The following is a 22,750-nucleotide window of genomic DNA, read 5'->3' as shown; positions in this document are numbered from 1 at the left end:
TGTGGCATGGGAAGAAGGGAAGCCTGTGAGGGCTAGCCCATCACACACTCCTCTTCTGGACAGGGAGAACCAAGTTCACTGAAATTTCATTTAGAAAATCATCTTGAACCCCGAGACTCAATAGGAAGCTAAAATGGATGAGTGAGAGCAATGATGACCACATTGGAAAGCTCAGTGGTGAACACTTAGCCAAGATGAGAATGTTCCACCCACGTCAGGGTGAATGCGATGTGACGCTGAGATTTTATTCCTCTGGGAAGTTCTCTGTTGTGAACCAGCATTTAGATTAGAGATCCTCCAAGCTATAGAAAAACTAAGACAGGAATGAGTTTAATTAAACTTCTGAAAAGTAGGTCACAAAATGTTCCAGGAAAAAACCTGGGAGTGGAGGTAGAGGTAGATAGCTTTGGAATACAGACCCCAGAGATGTAATCACTGACTAGATTTGTCTTTGTAGCCTCTGATGCCTGTGATTTCATGAACTCAGAATTATTAACACTATTAATATGACTAAGCTCAAACATTTAACACCATGACCTTCAGAACTAGTGCATGCTCTAGAAAGATGAATGCTCTGTGAAGAAATATTTTCCTTACTATCCCTTTCTAAATTTGTTGAATGTAAATTTTATAGTAGTATTTTAAGTCTTGCATTATTTAAATCAGAATGATGGGGGGGTAGAAGAAAGAGAAAAGAAAGGAAAGCAAAGGAAAGGAAAGGAAGAGAAGAAAAAAAGTGTAAGGAAAATCCATTACTTTAAAATATGTTCCCTGATTCTTTTTCAAAAGACTATATTCCAGAAGGCGGTGTGTTTTACAAGTCATAAATAAGGCCTAACAAAAAAGGAGAGAAAGAAAAATTACTGAAGCATAGTATTTCTGAATTCTATTAGGCATTACACAAGGTATAAAGCACAGAGACATGGAAGATTTAAGAATGTGCTCAGTTTTTTGTAAACACAAGGTGCCAGAGATTCCAGTTTAAAAGAACAGATTACTAGCCTAAGAGATGGGAGAAAAGTTCTGAGACCTTTCTCAGGCTGTACAGCATGAGCTAGTCATACCAGTTTCGGCAGGAATGTAGGAATTATTGCAAAATGGTTAGGTTCTATAAACATATTGGCAAGCTTAACTTTAAAGATAAGAGAAAAATGTATTTCAAAAAATGTTTTCTAAAAAGATTTTTCAAAAAATAACCCACAATATTTTAAAATTTTCTCAACGTTTTCTTCTTTTTATGGAATAGTGGAAACCCACCAGCTCACCTGTATCAAACCCCGCACTTGGCACTATGTCCACTGTTCCATGAATGGCTCCGGCCCACGCTGAGGTAGCAGTGGTGGCTGTAGTCGGATCTGTCTTTGTGATGTCACACTGGGGAGCAGGAATCCTGGCTGCACGCACTGATGGCATCAGCAGGGGCCCGTAGGACGGATCCAGGGCAGAGCCAGCAGGAGGGTGGTGGTGGTGGTGGTGGCGGTGGTGTATGTGGGCATGGGGGTGGTGGTGCCGCAGGTACACCTCGTGCATGTGGCTGTAGGATGGGCTCACCTGAGATGCCAAAGGATAGTGCCAGGACTCGGTCACAGGAGGGGGAGGGGCTGGGCCAGTCTGATGCAGGCCGTGTCCTGGCCAGGTGCTGGGGTCTGCTGCGGGAAAGGTGCCAGGGGGTGCAGGGACCTGGAAGTCAGGATGAACTCCCCCCAAGCAGGGTGCAGGTGGGGGCTGATAAGAGCTGGTCCAAAAGGAAGTAGGAAAACTACTCCGCTGGCTCGAGAGAGCTGAGCTGTCTGAGAAGACAGAAAAAAAAAACAACATTATTTACATAAGATTCAGATCTGGGATAGACTTGCCTTGACTTGTCCAATAGTATTTTGCAAGCAGGTGAACTAGCGTGCACTCTTTTTCTCACTACACAGAGGTCAACTGATACCAGATTAGCCTCAGGGCTCCCATGCCAAACCAATGCATAGGGCTCAAAGAGCAGAAAAAGTACATCCCCCCTCCCCCCGTCCCCCTCTATTTGCTTTGCTTGGTTTAATGCTGTCACAGTCCGTGCTGAGGTTTGCAGTTTGGGGGTTCAAAAGCTTAATTTCCTCCTGGGTGTCTTGCTGCCATTAGGTCTGAGCAGAGGTCATAGCTATGTACTTCAAATAAAGAAAGCTTATGCCAACGATGAGGTTTATGTAGGTTGGAAATGATCACTTTTAGCAACTTCTTTAAAATGCAAATACAACGTTCACTCAAACCAAATATTCTAATGCTAAAAGTCACAAATGGAAGTTAGATTACATTTAATTATGCTTACCAACATTCATCCATTTAGAAGAGTGTATTCTCAGCTTTTTTTTTTTTTTTTTTTTTTCTGTAGAAATCTGGCAGTCTCTGGACTGAGAATAATAATGGTTAACAATTAATGATAGTAACCAAATGCCCAAGAGTAGGCTGGGAGCTTTTCATGATCTCATAGGATCCTCAGGAAATGTGGGGATTTCAGAGATGTATAAATTGAGGCAGAAAAGAAGCCTAAGACTCACACTGACAGGTACTCAACTGAACTCTGACGCCAGGCAGCCTACGCCAATGGCCAATGGCTGGTCCTCTTCATAATGTGCCACAAGAGGGCACAGTTGTAATTATAACCTGAATATCTAAAAACTTGGTGAAGATTCTGTGGAAATCACGAGTAGAGGAGATTCAAGTAGAGGTAATGGGTTTGAGGAGATATTTGAGGAAGAGGGAAAATAGCAAAAAGATAACACTTAGTGATAAATGAGGAATAGTGAGAACCCTCCCTGAACTCTGCACCAATTTAATTTCTGTACTCAATCATCATACCATTTAGAGATGACCTACTGTATGCCAAACATACACAGTTCAGGATGGCTGGACAGACATCGTCTTTAATCACAATCTGGAAGGGAACAGATAAGTAAATAGATGTGTGCAATGGACGTGATAGGTGTTCCTACAAGGGGAAGCACAGAAAGCACCGAACCAACCTAAGAAAGTGACAGAGTCAAAGTTGAAAGGTTGAGTAGGGGCTAGCCCTGTGAAGAGGCAGAGGAGAGGTTTAAGCAAATGGAACGGCAAGTGAAAAAAGGCCATATATCACACTTATGTGCATACACACACAGAGCAGCATTTGAAGGACAAGAATTCAGCAGGCAGAAGATGGAAAAAAATAATGAGTCAAGGACTCAGATGGTTGTGGCTTTGCTAGCCAAAGTACTGAATACAGGCTGTACCCTGTGGGTGTCCCAGTGGGCTGTGAAGGGTTTCAATCTAGGAAGTGACATGGTCAGATCCATATTTAGAAAGATAAATATCTTCACCTACAGTCTGTTACCTACAGCATAGTGTAATAAACATGCACTGGCTTGGGAGTCTAAGGAGTTGGCTTTGCTGCTAGCTCTTACCCTATCTCATTTTATGACCCCAAATAAATTTGTTGATCTTTCCACAGCTTACTTTTTTCCACTGAAAACTGAGGCATTTGAATATATTTAATTCAAATTATCCTCTAGTTTAATACTTTTGTCATTCTGTGAAGTACTCAATGAATTATTTTTATCTATAGATAACGATAAGGTTGCTAAAGTCTTTAGTCATACCTATATAATAATACGGTATTTTTATACTGGACTCCACATAAAAGAACCTTGCTAGATGTTTCCATTGAATGAAGGGTATCCTAAGAAGTACTCTGAATTAAAAGTATTCAAGAGTCTGATATATCTACGTTCTCACTTCATAAATTTCCAGGACATAGTTTTATTGCCTCAGCGAAAGCTTAAATAACTTAAAACAACCACCATATATATCATTTGGCTAGTATAATTAGGCTACCACTGTGGTGTTCAAACATTTCCTCTCTCTAGCTTCTCTAGAGGCTGTAGCATTAGCACTGCAAACTCTTCCATTCTCTCCCCTTGAGCCATGCACTAGAGCTATCTATCATCATTCACCCATTCATCTTGCAGTCAAACAGCTATTCAGTGTCACAGTCAAGTGTCTCTCCCAAGGTATCTCCCTGGATTTCAGCAGCCTTGGAGAAACCTAGGAAATGTTGTTCTTTGAGAGGCAAAGGATGGAAGTGCACACTTTTCAAGTCTTCAAACATTCCCAGCAAACTTTTAATTAAAGGATTTGTATTGTCGCAATTTTAGTGTATCAGAAATTGGCACTTCAAATCACATGTTTTATGTAGCAATGGTCTTTCTTTGACGTATGAAAAATTCTGCTAATGACAAGAAGGAAAACTACGTAGGTTGTGAGAAGAAAGTTCAATTTGCCTTAAGTGACAGCCATTGGTAGACTATTTCTGTCAAAACCACTATGAAAGCCAGTAATACCTAAAGATTAAAACCTACACGAGGAGTTTATAGAGGCTCCTTATATTATAGTTCAGCTTTGCCACCACCAATCTGCCACCCTGCACTCACAACTCCCATCTGTGGGACCAAACTCTTTATTCTGCTTAAAACTTCCATCTCTTGTTGGGGGCCAGAATCCCATTATGAATGTTGTTGAACCCCATCTCATAAGTATATGCCAAAGATACAGAATTCTCCTTATTAAAATTCTCCATTAAAATGTCAAAAGTACAGAGAGTATATATTATTTCTCTGGCTGCTTTCATTTTTATTTCTTCTCATATGTACATGGAACCAATCTTATTTTACAGATGCTTAAGCATTTTGGATATGCATGCACAAATGTGAATAATGAACACATTTCTTAATAAAAATATTATTGTCCTATTTATGAAGTATTGTATTGTGATTAGTGAACACATTATTATAGAAAGTGGAAATCTATTTTTTAAAAAAATGCACGCCAGAAAGATTGAACTAAGCTTTAAAATGCTCCAGGGAAAAATAAAATTAGAAGCAACTTAATATTTTCCCAGTCGATATATCTCCTGAGATTAATATAAAGTTTGCAGAGATCTACATAGCCCTTTTCAAAAACACTATTGCATTTTACAAGTAAGTGAAACAATATTGAATAGAAAATATGTTTATAAAGAAGTCTATACTTCAGAATCACTATTTGGTATCTCGCTTGTTAAAGAAAAAAAATCTCAGTACAAAGAAACAGATGATATGCTCTGTTTCATGCCTGAGAATCAGTGTGCTTATTTCATATGTATGTAAATTTTTTTCATTACATGACTCTTTGCTTATGAGTACTTAATCACAGCCACATTTGTTGGATGAAAAAGCATATGAAAAGCTGCACAAGCTCTTTCTATGCAATATTACTTTTTCAGGTTGGTGGAGGCAACTCAGAACTGTATGATATTAACACTCTACAGTGACTTTGGATTTAATATTACTCAATATTTGAATGATGTTAACCAATATTTGGATGATGTTAACACTGCATGCACAAAAAGCATAAATATAATTTAGTTCAGTTTACATTTGAGAATAAAATTTTACAAACTCACATACACACATACACAGTTTATTTCTGAACAAAAAAGAAAATGATAAAATTGATATATTGTCCAATGCAACACACCCAAAGCATACCCAGTAACCTCACCAACTGATTTACACCAGAAATATATCTTAAAGACATGGAGGAGTTAAACATAAAACACTAAATATTTCTTTCAATTTTATATTAGCTGGGATACTTTTTATACTAGCCCTAAATGTCTCTTTGAACCTAGGGGCAAACAATTTAAGGAAAAGAAAATTCAATTTCAATTTGAAGAATTAAGCATTGTATTACTTAATTTAAAAAAGAATAAAACTACATACACATGAAAAGTAGAACAATGATATTTTGTAGAGCCTCTATCTTAAGTCATCTTAAAAAATATCCAGAAAACACATTCTTAGAATAAGTATTGATTTAAAACATCAATGTTAAAATATAATATTTACCCTTTTATTAATCTCAGTAAAAAAAAATTCTCAATTCTTAACCTAAAGGGTTCTTGCTGTAATTTAGTTTCCATTCTCTTATTTTTCTTCCCATAAAAATAAATTGTTGGGTCAGAGGTGAAATGATGTGTTCCAATGTTTTCTGTCATTCAGGAATTATGCATTACCATTATGTCCAAAGACTGTCTTCTAGTTACTTTGTTCTATAGTTGCTCAAAATGGGCCTCATGACTCTGCAGTTAAGGTTTCAAAGGTGATGTCAGATGCCCGTACTCCTCGGAGGCAGCAGGATGAGGTAAGTCAGGCCTCACTTTCCTCCCATGTTTGTCCCAAACTTCCCGAAAATGAGAACCTTCAGTGCCTCCTGGAGATTCCACTCAACTCCCTCTTTCCCAATCTCAGCCAGCTCATGACACAGGCTCTCCTTTCCCTTTCTCCTTTTGCGTTTTAAGTTTAGCACTCATTTTGAGAGGTCTGTCCTATGAGAGTTATTTGCTTCAAGCAGACCCAATGTAGGTCAACCAACCAACAGATAATTTGCTCTGTGACTACAACAAGAAAAAAAAAAAAATCAGTAAGTTTGCCAGTCAGCAAGGATTTTAAGTCAGTGGTTGACTTTGCTATGGCTTAACCTAACTACTCCCCTTTTCTACACACACACACCCACACACGCACACATACACACACGCACACACTTTCTATGAAACCAATGCATAGACATATATGAAGCTGATGTTTCTATTTGGATGGAGATAAGAGGACAATCAGATTCATTAGATTTTCTCAGTTAGAAAGCTCTAGTCAGTCCCTGTTAGAATGTACAGCAGGATTGTAAGTAACCAATGAGACTTTGTGCAAAATAAAATACAAGTATTTTCTGTCATTAATTGTTTGCTTAACAGCTGCAAAACACCTAAAACAGAACTTTCCTAGCTCCATAAAGAAAGATACACTCAATATGCCCATTATTCCATTATTAGCTTACATACTACCCTTTGTCTAAAAATTTACTGTGCACGCATATTCTTCAATCAAATGTAATTCAGTTTTAAATCTATTTTTAGCACTGCAGTGCTTCTGCAGCATTGTAAGAACTTCATACCATAAAGTACACCATGATCAGCAGCTCCTTTGAAAAGCATCACTGACACCACCATCAATGTTATCAAAGAGCCCTTAGTACTACTATATCCAAGACACTGTGTTTTGCGCCAGAAATACAAACTTCCAGAAAACATTTCTGGATAAAGACTTAAGATTGATTTTCTCTCTGCCAAATAAGTAGAAACTTTCTAAAGGAAAAGAGAAAAGGCATCTGACTTTCATTTAGCACCCTGAGTCAACAAGCCCTGTGCTAAATTATTTGTATACATTATCAGAAAAAAATGTTTACAATAACCCTAGGAGATGGATATCAATAAACATATATTAAAGTTGAAGAAGTTGAGCTCTGAGAGATTTTAAGTTATTAATTCAAGATCACATTGCAACCAGAAAGCAATAAGGCTAAGACTTGAATCCAAAACCAATGAACTTCAAAGACTGCATTTTCCAATCCTGAGTAACATTGGCAATTAATATTAAATTCTCACTAACTCTCTTTATTAGAAATGTGAATCTCATTTTATTGTACCTTTTCTTTGAAACATTTTCTATATCTTTAATTGCATTTTATGGCTCTCCTATGAATCCTTTCCAAGTTTTGTATGTTTGTCTAAAACTGACTAATTCACAACTAGAGACAACTATGGCAAAGTTCTTTTAACAAATGGAAAGTACATTTGAAATCACAGAACTTTACAGAATAAAAAATTTCAAAGTTATTCAATTCAACAAGCTTACTTATAAATAAGAAAACTGTACCCAAGGATTTCATACAACTTATTACCAAACAGTTCTCTATTAAAGATTTTTTGTTTTCTAATCTTAGGTACATGGTATGAACTTGTTTCATTTAATTCAGTCACTTAATTATTCAATTGATATTTATTTCAGATTTTCCAGATAGAAATGCATTATTTTAAGCATCAGGGAAAATGATGTGAAATAATGAGATATATGGTGTGTGGAGACTGAGTGGGAGAGGAAGAGATAGAAATTGAAGAGCCTGCCATGTTCTTCTGGGCTACTCTGATAAACTGACATAAAAAGCTCTAAAACACCTGTTCTCTACCTATCACTTTTCATTTCACTCCACTCACACCAGTATTTCTGCTTCCCATTGTACAGTCTAAGCTCAGTCCATCTTCAGGGTCTTTGCACTGGCTGTTCCTCTGCAGAGAATTATTTTTCCCTAGATATTCATATAATGAGTGCTCTCATATTTTTCAGGTGTCCATTCAAGTGTAACTGTCTCAGAGAAGGCTTTCCTTATCACTTTAAGTAAAATAATACCTTGAACATGATTATATCTTTGTTTATTACTTATCTCTTCCACTAAAACTCCAGCTCTCTGAGTGCAGAACTTTGGGATGTCCCATTCACTGATATAGTCCTAGTACCTAGAACATTGCCTAACACATAGTAGGAGCTTAATATATATTTGTTGCATAACTCAATGAATGAAAGAGTAGATTCGAAGGCCAAATTTAAGACGATGCCAAGAAAACTCTAATAATACTTACTAAAACATTACCATTATTTACTCTTTCTACACTAAAATGTAACATCTCTTCAAGGGTCTTCTCTAATGTGTCATGTAAATTACAGGGAAAATGTTAAATTGTAGGATTTTTGCATATATTCAACATTCCATTTAAAACTATTCTGGCTCTGATACTATAGATAATTGCTCTTACACCAAGATATACTTTTGAGCTCTAGTTCATATTTGCCAGATTAAACAATATCTGAGTTGTATATGCCAGTGTGCTCAGAGTAGTCATTGTATTTATTACTCTCCTGGGACTGACTGTCCTGATAAAATTCATTATTGATATATCAAATTATTTATTAAATCCATTTAATTAATGAAGTTTTCCTATTTTTTTCTCCACAAATTATTACAATTATTCACCATGTGCTATCAAATAGGACATTAATTGATTACATAAGCACCTTAGCCTTCCAAGGACCCAAGTCTCAGATTCTGTGGGAAGTTCATAATATTTACTAATCAAATAAGAAGTATGTTTCCTATTCAAGGCCTTGGACATTTGATTTGTATTCCACTTTCCCCTCTATAGACACTGCTTAATGTTATTCATATTTGCTAAAAAGGAAAAAAAGAAATAAGGAAGAAAGAAAATGAGAAAAGGAAGGAAGGGAGGGAGGAAGGAATGGAGGAAAAGGAACGACAGGAAGAAAAGCATTGTCCCTACACCTCAGGCCCAGCAATTCCACATGGCCAGGACCTGTCTTACAAAGGAGCAGAACCATTCCTCTGCTGCTCAGAGGAAGCCACTAGTCACTGGAGATTATGGTTCAATAGATTGGAGGCAAGGGAGAACTGCATGTGTTTTCAACAGCCTTAGGTCAATGGTTATCACACTTGAGCCAGCATCTGAGTCACTGGGAGGACTGGTTAAAACATCCTACCCCACACAAGAGTTCCTGATTCTGTAGATCTAAGATGGGACCCAAGATTGTGCATTTCTCACAAACTCCCATGTGATGTTCTTTCTGGTTGGGGTAACCACACCTTGAGAACCATTTTACTAAATAATTCTTATGACCAGGTGAGTTCAGAAGAAACAGCTGTAACTTATTTCTCTGAGGCTATCATTAGAATGATGTATTATTTTTTCTCTAACCTTGTAATTACCCTGATGAAGATATCACCCTGTGATATTCTATAAGCCAGAAATCAGATTCAGACATATATCTGTGACCTCCACATAGAAGGAAAAGAAAGAAGAGGATGCCAGATCTACTGTTTTTTTCTTTATTGAGAAAAAAACACTAGTTTAAGCCATGTAGATGCAGCCACTAATACCTAGACTGTACACTATAAAGAGTTAACACCACACAAATCAGGAGAGAGAACACTATCGAGAGAACACAGAAGGCTTTCAAAGTCTGTCTTCCGGGGCCAGACTCAGAGCTCTGCTATGTCACCACGTAGCACCTAGTGGAATGAGCAAGAGCTAATTTTTTAAAAGCTGATTCAGGCACGCCTATTATTTAGAGATCCAAATTGGGCCATCGGGGCTTTAGGAATGGTGCTTCACAGCTCGATCCGGCCACTATAAATTCAAGCCGGTTGTATCACTACTTTCCATGAGGAATTTAAGGGGTGTGACTGCATCCTTTCCAACCCTGCATTCCACATGTGACAAAACTGATCCAGCTGTTTGTCTGAAAGAAATTCCTTGCTGTCCTTAAAAATTAAAAAGCAAGTGGATATCCGTCCTCCAGGGGCAAGTCTCCAGCTGGAACCTGGTACAGGCGGTTGCAAAACAGAGACAGTGCCCTGGAAAGCATCTGCTTTTGAATTCTTACCTCGCCATAGGGGGGTTAGCCCCATCTTGCTTTTTGAAATGGCAGATTCTGGATGGAGGGTGCTGGCTTGGCCCAAAGCTCTTGAGAAGTGTTCATCCACTACTGACCCAATGTCTCCCTGGAAATAAGTGAAAAGGACACAGCGAGAGTTAAGGTACTCCATCTCGGCAGGCTGGTCTTTCTCCAAATCCTCCTCCTCCTCATCCTCCTCCTCCTCCTCCTCTTGTTTGCTGGGAAGGGTGACTTCCAGAGAGTCCTGCATCTTGCTGTATACCGCTAACTTCTTCTGGGATGAAATAAACAAAACACAGTTTCAAAGACAGTTTGTAAAAAAGCATTAACTAGTTAACTTTTCACTATATAAAAAAAAAGAATCTAAATATTAACACATGTTTGCAAACTGATTGTTCTTCATCTGCTGTACTCCATCTTTTTCCTCCCTAAACTCGTTGCCTCCTTCCCACACTGAAAAAAAAGTCTGATTCCAAATTTGGCAAACGAATATACAGAAAGAGTCCACTATCAAATGGTATAATTTTCAGAGCATTTAAGATAGAATTTGTTTTTTTGTGTTTGGGTTTTTGTTTTTAATCCAGCTACACCAAAAGAAGAATGACTTACAAAAAAAAAAAAAAATAGTGACATATTCCTTCTAGTTTTCTTCCCATTTTTGATTTACTTTAAAAGGTTTAATGTATAGCAACAGTACAGTTTAGCACAGGGAGGAATGGGGGATAAGACATCTGACTGGGGGTGGGGTGGAGAAAAAAAGAGCTTTTCATAAATGAAATAAACTAAAATAAAAACAGGAATGTAGCATCTTATAAAAGGATTTGGCAGATGTGCTGAACTCATTTCTCAAAAATCAAACTAAAACGACAAAATAAGTCTGTGTGAAGATCCATTTTACATGGAACATATTTTTCAGATGTTCCACTAACCAACACTAATACAGAGGGGAAAAAAGGTTTTATTATGGCTTACTTAAAATAACACAAGATACTAGTAGTGGCTAACCTTTCAAATAAAAATAAGAAAGTTTTGATAATTTAAAATATGTGAAAAACATGAACATAACTATAATAATAATTAATTATATTATGCCAGGCACTCTATTAAAGCCTCATATTTATTACCTCATTTAATTTACAATCCTATACCATGGCTATCATTACTATCCATATTTTAAAGGTGAAGAAACTAAGGTACAGAGAAGTTCCGTAATTTGCCAAAGGTCACAGAGCATGTAAGTGGTGGAATTAGAAAGCAGCATCATAAAACACGCAGGTGTAGAAGCAGGTAGGTGTTGGGGGAGGGCAAGAGAAGAATATTTGGGTGGAAAAAATATTGCCAGAATGTCATATTTTGTATTGGTTTTTGGTGGTACATTTGTAGATAATTGTTATCTTCTTATTCTTTCTTTTCAATATTTACAAACATTTTTCACAAGACACATATTACTTTTATTTTCAACAACTTCAATGCGAATTATATGTAAGATACTGCTGAAGATTACAAAATGCATTATTAGTGTCTGCAAAACCTGGTCCTTTGTCATACTGCTTTGTTTACTTCAGAAAAAAATGCATGCTGGAAAATGAATGTGAGTAGAAAAAAATAAATCCAAAATACATAGTAGTTTTGCAAATGTTATCAAAACACTAAACCCAGACTGTATGTTTCTGATGTAATTACTATCTTCAAAACCTATACCCCAAATTATAAATGCATCATTCAATAAATTGGATCCTTTCTTCTAGCAATGAATATGTTGTTCTTGTGTGAGGTGGGTCCTGAAATGCTCAGGAATATTATGAATGGCTGTGTATTAATTTGGAGCTATTATTTACAAATATGTACACTGCTTTTTATTTAAAATTTGTGTCAAAATGGTTATCATTTGTCCATGAATAGATAATCCATTCTTTGTGAGTGAATATGCCTTATTGTTGAATAGGCGATTGTAATGACTGAATGGTTTTATTTCTTATGATCTACTTTTGCACTGATTTGAACATGTTTATATTTAACTGCTATAGTAAAAACACCATAGTAACACAGCTGATGTATAAAATAAGGGGACTGAACTAAATGACCCCTAAAATTTTCCCTAGTTTTAACTTCCATTATAAAATTAAATGAATATTCTGATTTATTAGTCAAATCACAGGTCTGTTCCTCTGTGTGCATGTGTATTTACCCAATGTGTATAGTGTTTTAAGCATATGCACATACTCTCTGTCGAATATTCTGGCATATTAGAAAGAAATACTATCTTTATATAGAAAAGAAATTAAAAATGATCTACAGCGTGGCATCACTGTCCACAAGTGTTCATTATTATCTGTGAAAATGATTTATTTTTCCTATTAACGTCTAGCTCAGCATCAGTTTATAAGAGTCAGACTTTGCATATGATTGTTTCATTTGTTTAACATTAAAATTTATTCTTTAAATGAAAGAGCTCTGGCTATGTTAATTATCCAAACAAAGGCAACATTTTATTCATCCCCAACTAACAGCAATTAATTCTTAGATAAAATAAAATTAATTAAAGTTATATGTATGTAAAAGATTTGAAAACTATAAATCCTAATGCAAATGTAAGTAGTATTATGAGAAATAATAGCAATCATAAAATATCTGAGCTTTTTAATTGATAGCAGTTGAATTTAAGCTGAAGACTTTCAATCTATTTAAGATCACACAATTTTCGAACTGCTACATAATTTTGTGTTATTTTTTCTATCATTGTTGAATGATTATATACAAATAAATTAACCTAAAAATTACACACTTTTTAATATCCAATGGGAAAAAGTAAGCAAAATGTAACAGTGTATCAAAATATCTATCAGTTTATTTTTTTAAAAAATCATTCTCCTATTGATGAATTCATTGAGTCTCTATATTCTTTATATTTCATATATATATATATATCTATATATACATTTACATAAATATGTATACTGAAATATTTATTTTTCATATCGCAAACATCTATGGTTCTATAAAAATATCTATATTTTATCCTGTATTATCCTATATCTTTTATCCTATATTTTATATTATATTAAATATCCTCTATTTAAATAAAATTTGTTTAGAATCATTATAAAATACACTTTTTTCTCTCTTTCTCTCCCAACTCTTGAAGACAGTTCCTCTACTAATTAAATAAATTTGCTTGAAGACTGTCAAACAAATAAAATGAAATGGGAGCCTATAATATATCTAACATCAGGCAAGACATAAGAATATCTATCATTCCCACTTGCACTTTTTTCAGATAAAGTTGGGTTAATTTTCACAAATTACAGTGAACCAATTTAAATATTTGCATTTACCACACCCCTCCCCAACACACATTCATGTATAGCCTCACAATCAATATCACTGGTTAAAATAAGAATTTCAAAGTATCTAAATAGCCTGATAACTATCTAAAGTGCAAAATTTCAATTTGCACACTTTTTTTTACATTAAGTGTGATCATGAAGAAAACAGGAACACATAATTTAAACAGCAATTGATTCATATGCTGATATTTATCTCATCCTAATGTTCTTTTCCATAAACTCTTGTGCCTCAACTACTTTCTGTTATCTGTGTTTTGATAACTATAAATCAATTCTTTGCTACCCCCTTTTTTTTTTTTAGACTAAGCATATTACTCATGTTTGCTTTTGCCATTTCTATATTTGCCTGGAGTTTGCTCCTTGGAATGAAACATCACTATTGTTACTTTCTGTCTTAGAAATAATATACAAAATTCAAAATGTTGAGATTAAATTTCAAATCATCAGAACCTAGATTTCCTGAATGAAAGTCAAATGTAATCCTGTACGTATTTTTCTCAAAATGCACAATCACTTCCTAAAAATATTAAATTCTCTCAGAAATATTCATGCTTTTCTTACAAGACATTGAACGATTGTTTAAAAAATAAAGAAGTCATCCAAAGTTGTTTTAGCACATCTACATTTCATTGCCATCGCATAGTAATGACAATTTTTCCCCAGGTAAAATGACTCTGGAGTTAGGTGAAACAAGGAACAGATTAACAGCCACAAAGTTAAAGCTAACTCACAAAGTCATTAGAGCAGCCGTATGTAGTAGAGTTGGCCTGGCCTAGGCAGTGCAAACCATACCTAACCACCTCAAAGCCTGCCATTAGGCACAACAGCAACAAACTTTAGCAGGAATGTGCAGGGGAAAGGATATGTCCTATAAGAGAAAGACTTCCAGGTCAGAAGCCAAATACCACTAACTCCCCAAGTCTTAAGCCTACAGAATGCTAAATGATTACTGTGCATATATGGAAACTTTTTTTCTAAGGAAACGAAAGTATTTGTATGAATCATTGGAATCACCAGCTATTTAGAAACAGCTTTTTAAAAAAATTTCTACTGGCTATCTTCTTTAAATACAATGATTCCTTTATGTTCAAGAACTTAATTGGAGCCTATGTACTAGACCAGGGTAAATGTTTCAAAATTGTAGAGTCCATAAAAGCAGCACATTTCTCTTTGACCACATTTTTCTTAATTTACTTGAAAACAGATTTTTAAAAATATCTCAGAGAAACTTGAAGTTTTGGTCCTTAGCCTGTTTGGAGGAGGGCGATACAGGTTATGGGAAGTTGGGTCAGGTTAACAATGATACATCACAGACCTTTTATATATTTTATTTCACTTAAATCTGTGACACACAAATATTTTATCAAAATAAGTATTCCCAATTTATACATGCAAAAACTGATTTACTTAGCCAGGATCACCTAACTATTAAGTGGTAGAGATGAGATTGGAAACTAATTCTATCTAACTAGAAAGCATGTACCAAGAAAATAGATTTAAAGAAAATGAGTCTCTATATGAGATATTTATTTTAACTGAACAAACAAACAGAACCCATAGTCAGCATGGAATCATATGCTAACTAGGAAAGTCTAAAGTTATTCATAACATTTTAAAATTAGGGATGTAAATATATATATCAGAGGTGTGGCTACTAAGGAATGCAGTGCTCTTAGAAATATATGCATATCTAGATGAAGCTAAACTTCTATAGCTAAAAAAGTATTGTCTCCTTGGAAAATCAGATATGTAATATAACTGCTTACAATTTTTCTGAAAATCCTATTTTAGAAATGTGAGCAGAGCCAATTTGTGAGACACAGTCACACCTCAAGATTCTGTGTTTGTTTTATTTTTCTTAACAGTAGAGAGGAACAAACAAAAAATAATATTACTTAACATGCTGAGCTACTTTTGAGCACACTTGCCTGTAAATGATTCTGGTCATTATCAAAAATCAAACCTAACCCCTCCAAGGAGGAAAATTTTCCAGTTTTGATGATGTTGAAAAAAATGTGCCACAGGCTTAGAGGCAATTTCAAAATTTGCATTCCCAAAATGTTTTAAGCAGTGATCATATCATGAGGGTATGTGTTCTTTCTCAAACTGACTACTTTAAATGAAACAATAGTTTCCGATGTACAAATTTCTGGTTTGTTTGTAAAATCCTATTACTAGACTTAGGGTATGATTTCATTTTTTTTTAAAATGTATCTATTATTCATTCATTCATCTAATTGTCAATTAATTCCTATTTTGTGTGAGTAATTATACAAAGACTTGGAGAAACAAAGCTGAGAGAGCCTGCTCCTGAACTCAGACTTCTCACAGTTAATTTTAAGAATATAGTAGGGGCAGCAGTAAATCAGAGCTTCATGGTTTATCCATATGGCTAATTGTATCTTTTCTCTAAGTAGCTAATATTCCAAAATTTATAAATAAGAAAAGTAAGAAGGTACATTAGGTAAATTACCAATTACTTTTTCATTTTTAAGGAAGCCCAGACAGAAAAGGAACACAATAAAAAGAACTGAAATGAGAAAGAGGATTTAACGAAAACTAGTTCCATGAGTCCGAGCAAGTCACTGAACCTTCTGGCCTTTAGATTCCTTTTTTGAAAATGAGGAATTTTGACTTGATTATCTCAAAGGTCTTGTCCAGCTCTATATCCTAATAAGCAGAGCTCTAGACAAATTCACTTAATTTTGTTTCTTACATTGGCCGCCTCTTCTGATTTTACAGGATACTAGCCAAAAAGTCCCTACAGACCATTGAAGACTAACTCATTTCCAGACATGGGTTATCTAGTCCGATTCTTAATAATTAGTTATGGTTCTTCCTTTATCTATCTTCATATTAAACAGAAAGGATACTCAAGAGTCCCCCTGCTCCATCCTCTAAGGATAACTGTTTTGGCATAGTAAAAAGATACAGTTTTAAGGGGAAAGTACACCTGTTGAGTTTGGGTCACTTTTTTATCCTACTAAAGTTGGAGACAAGTAAAAAATGGTTCAGTTACCCCAATTCAGACCATCTTATAAATTACTGGCATAAATCCGGTATCCACTGAAATGTCAATAAATATGGCATTTATAAGTTGTTCTAGCAACAGCTGTTTGGGTCTGATGGTTCAAGGCACTCTTAGTGTCTTCCTGAATGAGTAGTCAAAACAGAAAACCAGCTGCTTAACAGAGGTGCATATTGAAATGCTCAAGGCAGAGCTTTGTCCAAAATTATTGTCTTTACTGTCTGCCATAGCCTAATATTCAACTGTTAGAGAGCCTTTGTTTCTTTAATAAAAATAGTTTTCTGGAGATAATACCTTAAATTGTTATCTATTACTAGATGTATTAGTTTAGAATTTTTTTTTTTTAAAGTAAGTTGGAAACAGGGCCTATAGGAATGGATTCAAGTCAAGCCAGCGAGGTTTTAGAATGACAATCACCTAACCATCAAATTTGCTCTAAGAGCTTCCCTAGGCATCACAAGCCTAACAGTTTTACTCTCATTGAAAATTCCCTTGGCACACATGGATACAAGACAGAAATATACATACTGCCTAAAGAGGTCAGTTCAGCATCTCTTCTGCAGTAGCCCAAAGAGACACTGCAGGAGAGCATGGTTCTTTTGTCCTGAACACCTTCATTTTCCTGCCATCTCTGACTTTGTGAAATGTGAGATTTAACAAAGTTCTAGATAAAGTAGGACTTCCTGAATTTAGCCAAAATACTTGTCACTTAAATTTCCAGAATGTCATCTTGGCCTGGCATTTGGCTTCCTGGTGAACACATCTTCACTATGTGTGATTCCATGGATCTCAATCCTACCCTTACCATCATTAGTGTAATCTCCATTCTGGCTGACTGCCAGAGACAACAGTTCAGTTATTTTAACGTTTAATTTTTCCTCTGGCTTTGAATTTTCTGGCAGCAAAGTTATTGAGAGCATGAAGCTATGGGGCATTTTAAGCTTCTAAGTCTCTACAGTCAAGTTAATTTGTGTAGTGTGGAATTATAGGGGCTGTTCTTTCTCAAAGAGTCCTGTATGAAATTCTTACAAATCCACTTAAGTCCTTGCTTACAGTTGCAAGAAAATTAGATCCTCTACCTTAAATAAATTGACTGTGAATTGAAACAATTTAGGTTATAATTATATTCTTTCTTCTTAATGAATCTAAAGCTTATGTTGGAATAGCAATGACATATGAGGCACTTAAAATTGACTGTTAATACCACTTCCTGTATTTTATTTTGAATAAATAAATGTTCATTTGCTAAGTGGATATTCTGCCTCATCAACAGAGGAGGCAACGTGGGTAGCAAAAATCATTTGCATAACACAAATGCTTGCAAAAGCCTTTGGAATGCCTAAACTTAAAAAGGACACTACCAAGGCCTTGGAAAGAATCTCTAACTCCAAGGCCAAAGAATCTACTTCATATTAATCTTCTTTATCAGAAAAAGTTGATCGGGGGACTAAAGACAAAAATAAAGTTATTGTGCAACAGAAAAAAAAAATCTTGGGAGCCTGCATGGAATGATGGAAAGAGACTACACTGGGGAGAGGGAGATCTGGTGGTCCTAATTTTGTCACCAATTAGCTTTGAAATCTTTAGCCAGGCATTTCAGTCCTGTGAACATACATTTTCCCATTAGTAAAAGAAGGGGTTGAAGTATGTTTTTCCAGGATTTTTCCCTGACAAACAGAATCTCAGAGAGGTTTTATGACTTAGCCAAGGTGGCAGAGTTCAGAGAAAGTTTGAAAAAAACTCTTAACAAACTTATTACTGGAGTTCTGCCTCCCAAGGGCATTTAACTCTTTTAAGTGAAAGCATGCAAGCAGATTCACACAGCTGTTACCCTTGAAGAGGACAGAGTAAATACGGTCTAACTTATAAAAAGCCCAAAGAGTGATTATTAAAAACCCCTATGCTCAATTAGAAAACTAGTAATTGTTCTCTGTCTGATCTATAAACCACACAATTCTAAAGTTTTTGCCTTCAGTATCTTCCTAACTTTAATATTGTGAATATGGGGAAGAATTTAGTCAACAGACTGGCTGCATTTAAGATGAGAAGACTACTGGGTATGAAGAGAATCTATGATTTCATATTATTGCCCTCAATTTTTTCTGACACATATTTTGAAATTTTCTGTGGGTTCCTACTGTCACTGCTAGAATACGAGTGCATTCCTTTCAGCACATGTTCCACAGCATCATCAGCCTTCAGAGCATGTGCTGAGAGACTGAGTCAAGAGTTATCCTGAGATATTAGGGACTGCTGTATTGAGGCTACAAAGAGAGGGTAGGCACAGGGACCAGGTTGCTTAGCATCTCTGAGCAATTCCTGGCTCTATAAAGCACCCTGTAGGATTTGTGCACAGCCATGAAAGTTTTAGAAATTAATATTAGGGACTATAAAAATTTACCCTTGAGATATATTTACAGATTACTTTGATTAATTTGATCTACTGTATCCCTAATTAACACATTACAGTGCAATTTGATGTGTATGCAATGAACTATGTTAAGACACTCATCTATTACCATCTACAACATATTATATGTTCAATAAAAACCTAAACTTAAAATTTCAGGTGCACATTTGTGCTTTTACGGGAAATCTAAGAGTACACATGCCTAGAGAATAAAGTTACATTACTTCGAAAATAATTTTTAAAGTTATATGATCATACACTAAGAAGAGAAATATACCTGTCTTTAAAATCTGTCATAATAAACCATTTTGATATACTAATTTACAAGCACTTCAGAGATATACAGATTAGAGGGAAAAATCTGTTCAAAGACATATTACAATAATTAAATGCAAAAATAATACAAAACTTTAATGCTCTCTTTTTCTAGCATTTTATGAATGACCATTAAACATTCGTGATTACTCTGTCACTTTTTCTGCTCTTTTCCCTTTTTGTCTCCTCAACAAATCAATTTTTCCAATGGAGTAGAAGTTGTAGCCCTTATTTTTATCTCCCAGGCAAGATGCTATTAGGGGTCACTTCCCATGTATGGAGAAAACAATCTTCATGGATAATAATGATAAAACCTTATGGAATGCAAAAACAACCAAAATATGTATTCTCGGATGACTTCATTAGAGCCAAGTCAATATTAGTCCCACTTCACCCACGCACCACATAGTCTAAAAATGCTGTCAGCCTGATAAGAATTTCCTGATTTACTCTTTTTTCCAATAGAAAATATAGGTCATCAAAATAAACTTGTGACAGTGAAAGAACAGTAGTTACACTGTCAAGGGTCTTTTTATTTCGCTAGCCAGTTATGCTCAAAGAGTTTTCTTACTTGACAAAAAAAGAAATCTTGAACAAGCCATTTTAGTAAAAGCAATGTGAAAATTTCCAAGCATACCTCTCAACCAAATTCTTATGGTCAACTCAGCCTAATATCTACTTAAGCAACGTCTACAAAAGCCCAAATTATAGCAGAAGTTGATCACTGTGCAACTCATCAATGTAGACAATTTAGAATTTTTATTTTTAATTCATTCTTTGGTTTGTTGATGGTTTTAGGAAAAGAATGATATTTGGGTACTGGGTCTCAGGGCTGTTGCAAAAGTTAAGGTATTCGGATTCATTTCTTACTGGCAACTAACTTTTATGATTGGTAATTTGTAATTTTTCTGATATCAAATTTTATTTTCTAACTCAAAGTATTACAACAGATTCATTTTAATGGAATTAATTTTACAGCTCTAAAAAATAAAACCTTATTCGCAACTTCTACTAGTTTGTTATTTTTTTTAAGGGGCATTATTTAGTAAAGTTTGAATCTGTTGCTCGTCCACATTCTAATCCATAATTGACAGTCTCTATAGTCTCAGAGATGGAGGAAAGGCTGCTTCATAAAGGACTGTTTATAAAATGCACAAAACTGATATCTGGGGTCTCTGCCTCACTTGCCTAACTTAGACCTACATGGTTTTCTTATTTCTTATATATATTTTTATATGTAAGGCCAAATAAAAACAAACAGCACAATCAAAATATTTTAATCTGTCACCTTTGAGCACAAATTATAAAATGCTTTCCCATACTCCTTTTCTAAAGTAATTTTGCTTTGAAATCTGTAAGTTCTGAATACTAAAACAAATAAACAAACAAAAAAATGATAGGAGGAAAGTAGGGCTCCTTTCTCTTTTGCCCCAGTTGATCATGGTTAAGTTGCTACTGTTTAGCAGATGAATCTGGGGCAGGTACCCTTCCAGAATCAGCTGAATTTCAGACCCTAAATTCTAAAGAAAAAGTTATGATTTCTTTCCAAAGAGCAGCACTATAAATCTAGCAAAAGGACAGAGGTAGAAGAAATATAGAAATTAAAAGGCCAGATTAAGGGTCAAACCCTTAAGGCTACAACAAACATATGGCTCATAAGGAGCTTAAAAAAAAAAAAAAAAAGTCAATAAATTCCATGGCTGGTAATTTTCTACACATATCTTGTATTTTTTAAGTTTCATCAAATCCACCCACCCTAATTCCCTATAAGGATAAGGACACTATTTTGGCAGAGCCCCTTGCGACACGCATACTTTTTTTTTTTTTTTAATATAATACTAGCTAAGCCTTGACACACTCTGGTGTGTCCAGAGAGTAATGTCCAAAGGCACCTAGTGCCAAATTCCTGATACCCTACTCTTCCTCTGGAGTAGCTACACTATGTCATCTCTCCAGTCCCTGGCCCCTTTTTATGGACATTTCCAGTTACTCTTGGCATGGTAGAGACCCAGCATCCAGAGATCCAAGGTTACCTCTTGGCTAGGGGAAACACAGTCGACAGACTAAACCCTTACCATAACAAGCTCTTCACTTTGATGAGAATAGAAAATGAATGAAGAACCTCCTCCAAGTCAGTCGTAGTGAGAAAAACTCTACGGAGAAGTTCTAGTAACATCTGATAGACGTTACACTAGATCAAAGATTCACCATTAAAATTCTGGAAAGGTCATTTCCTGAGCTCACTGTCCAGGTAGTCTCCCCCACCTCTGTGGCACACTTCATCCTCTTAATCAAGAAAACCCTGAAACACTCTACCTTTCCAAAGAAACAAAATAGTTGGTTTAAAGGAAGTTTACTCACATATTCCTAAGACAGATGCCCTTGGTGAGCTTCAGAGAACTGAGTCCTAAGAGCTAGGGTGGCTATGAGGAGCAGCCTCCGAGCTCAGGTGACAACAGCTCAATGAAGCCCCCAGCCAGGTAAAGCCTCACATCGAATCCCCACCCGTCCACCCAGACTGTTCTTCACTTCCCTAAGCCTCTCCTCCTCTCGTCTGATGGCTTTTTGCTCAAGGGCGCTCCCGCAGGTCCCACAGCATCCTCCGCGCCACCCATCCGGCGGGACGTCGCCGGAGCCCCAGACCGATACTCTCGGTGCCCCTCGCCCCCGCCCCGGGCATGCTGCCCGGTCGGTGACTCACCTGCTGGCCAGGTTGGGGCGCTGGATGGTAGCAGGCTGTGGGGCAGGTTGCAGCTGCCACAGGGTTGGGCAGATACTGGGGCGCTCCATACGGCTGGGGGTGATACATCACCTCCGCACAACTCATGGCAGCCGGGGCAGCGGCAGCCCCCGAGCTGCCGCCACCGCTTTACGCGCTGGCGCGAGGGGCGCCGCCGCCGCCGCAGCCGCCGCCTGTGTCGCTGCTTCAGCTGCTACTGCGGCGAAGGCGGGTCCTCGTTGGCCTCGGGCTCCGCGCTGGGCGCGGGCTCGGGAGGGGCTGGCAATCAGCAGGGGCCCATGAGCGGGCACCTTCATCTTCAGCCCCTCAGGATGTCCCCTTGTCCGCGCTTATAAAGCGGCCGGGGGACGCAGCCGCCCGCCGCGCGGCGGGGGCATGACCGAGCCAGGCTCCCGCGAGGGCAGCGGCGCCCACGGCAGCGCCAGCCGCAGCCGAAGCCCCGGCCGGGTCGGGCAGCCCTGGGGAGCCCCGGCTCTGGTTTGCATACACACAGTGCACGCCCGGGGCTCGTCCTATGACCAGCGCTGCTGCTGGGCGAGGACCGGGAGGCGGGGGCAG

General features: G+C 36.8%; 1 protein-coding gene across 1 annotated transcript; it reads right to left on the bottom strand.

Annotated features, from left to right (window-relative positions):
* Window positions 1-432: 432 nt before the first annotated feature.
* Window positions 433-22,279, bottom strand: VGLL3 (vestigial like family member 3). The gene is made up of 4 exons (XM_063077223.1): window positions 22,154-22,279; window positions 10,341-10,626; window positions 1,266-1,790; window positions 433-467 (listed from the first exon to the last, which is right to left on the bottom strand). The coding sequence occupies exons 1-4, from the start codon at window positions 22,277-22,279 to the stop codon at window positions 433-435; spliced, it is 972 nt and encodes a 323-aa protein (XP_062933293.1).
* Between the last annotated feature and the right edge of the window lie 471 nt (window positions 22,280-22,750).

This window comes from Cynocephalus volans, chromosome 1 (genome assembly GCF_027409185.1).
Source record: "Cynocephalus volans isolate mCynVol1 chromosome 1, mCynVol1.pri, whole genome shotgun sequence".
Classification (NCBI taxonomy): domain Eukaryota; kingdom Metazoa; phylum Chordata; class Mammalia; order Dermoptera; family Cynocephalidae; genus Cynocephalus; species Cynocephalus volans.
Note: the sequence above shows the minus strand (reverse complement) of the source record. Positions and strands in the feature narration are given on the sequence as shown.

Bases quoted from the DNA above. Each gene is read 5' to 3' on its own strand.
- VGLL3 (XM_063077223.1), bottom strand. From the start codon at position 22,279: ATGAGTTGTGCGGAGGTGATGTATCACCCCCAGCCGTATGGAGCGCCC. The intron at 10,627-22,153 runs GTGAGTCACCGA...ATTTCATCCCAG, and splicing joins CGCCCCAACCTGGCCAGCAG to AAGAAGTTAGCGGTATACAG. The intron at 1,791-10,340 runs GTAAGAATTCAA...CTGTCTTCTCAG, and splicing joins GCTAACCCCCCTATGGCGAG to ACAGCTCAGCTCTCTCGAGC.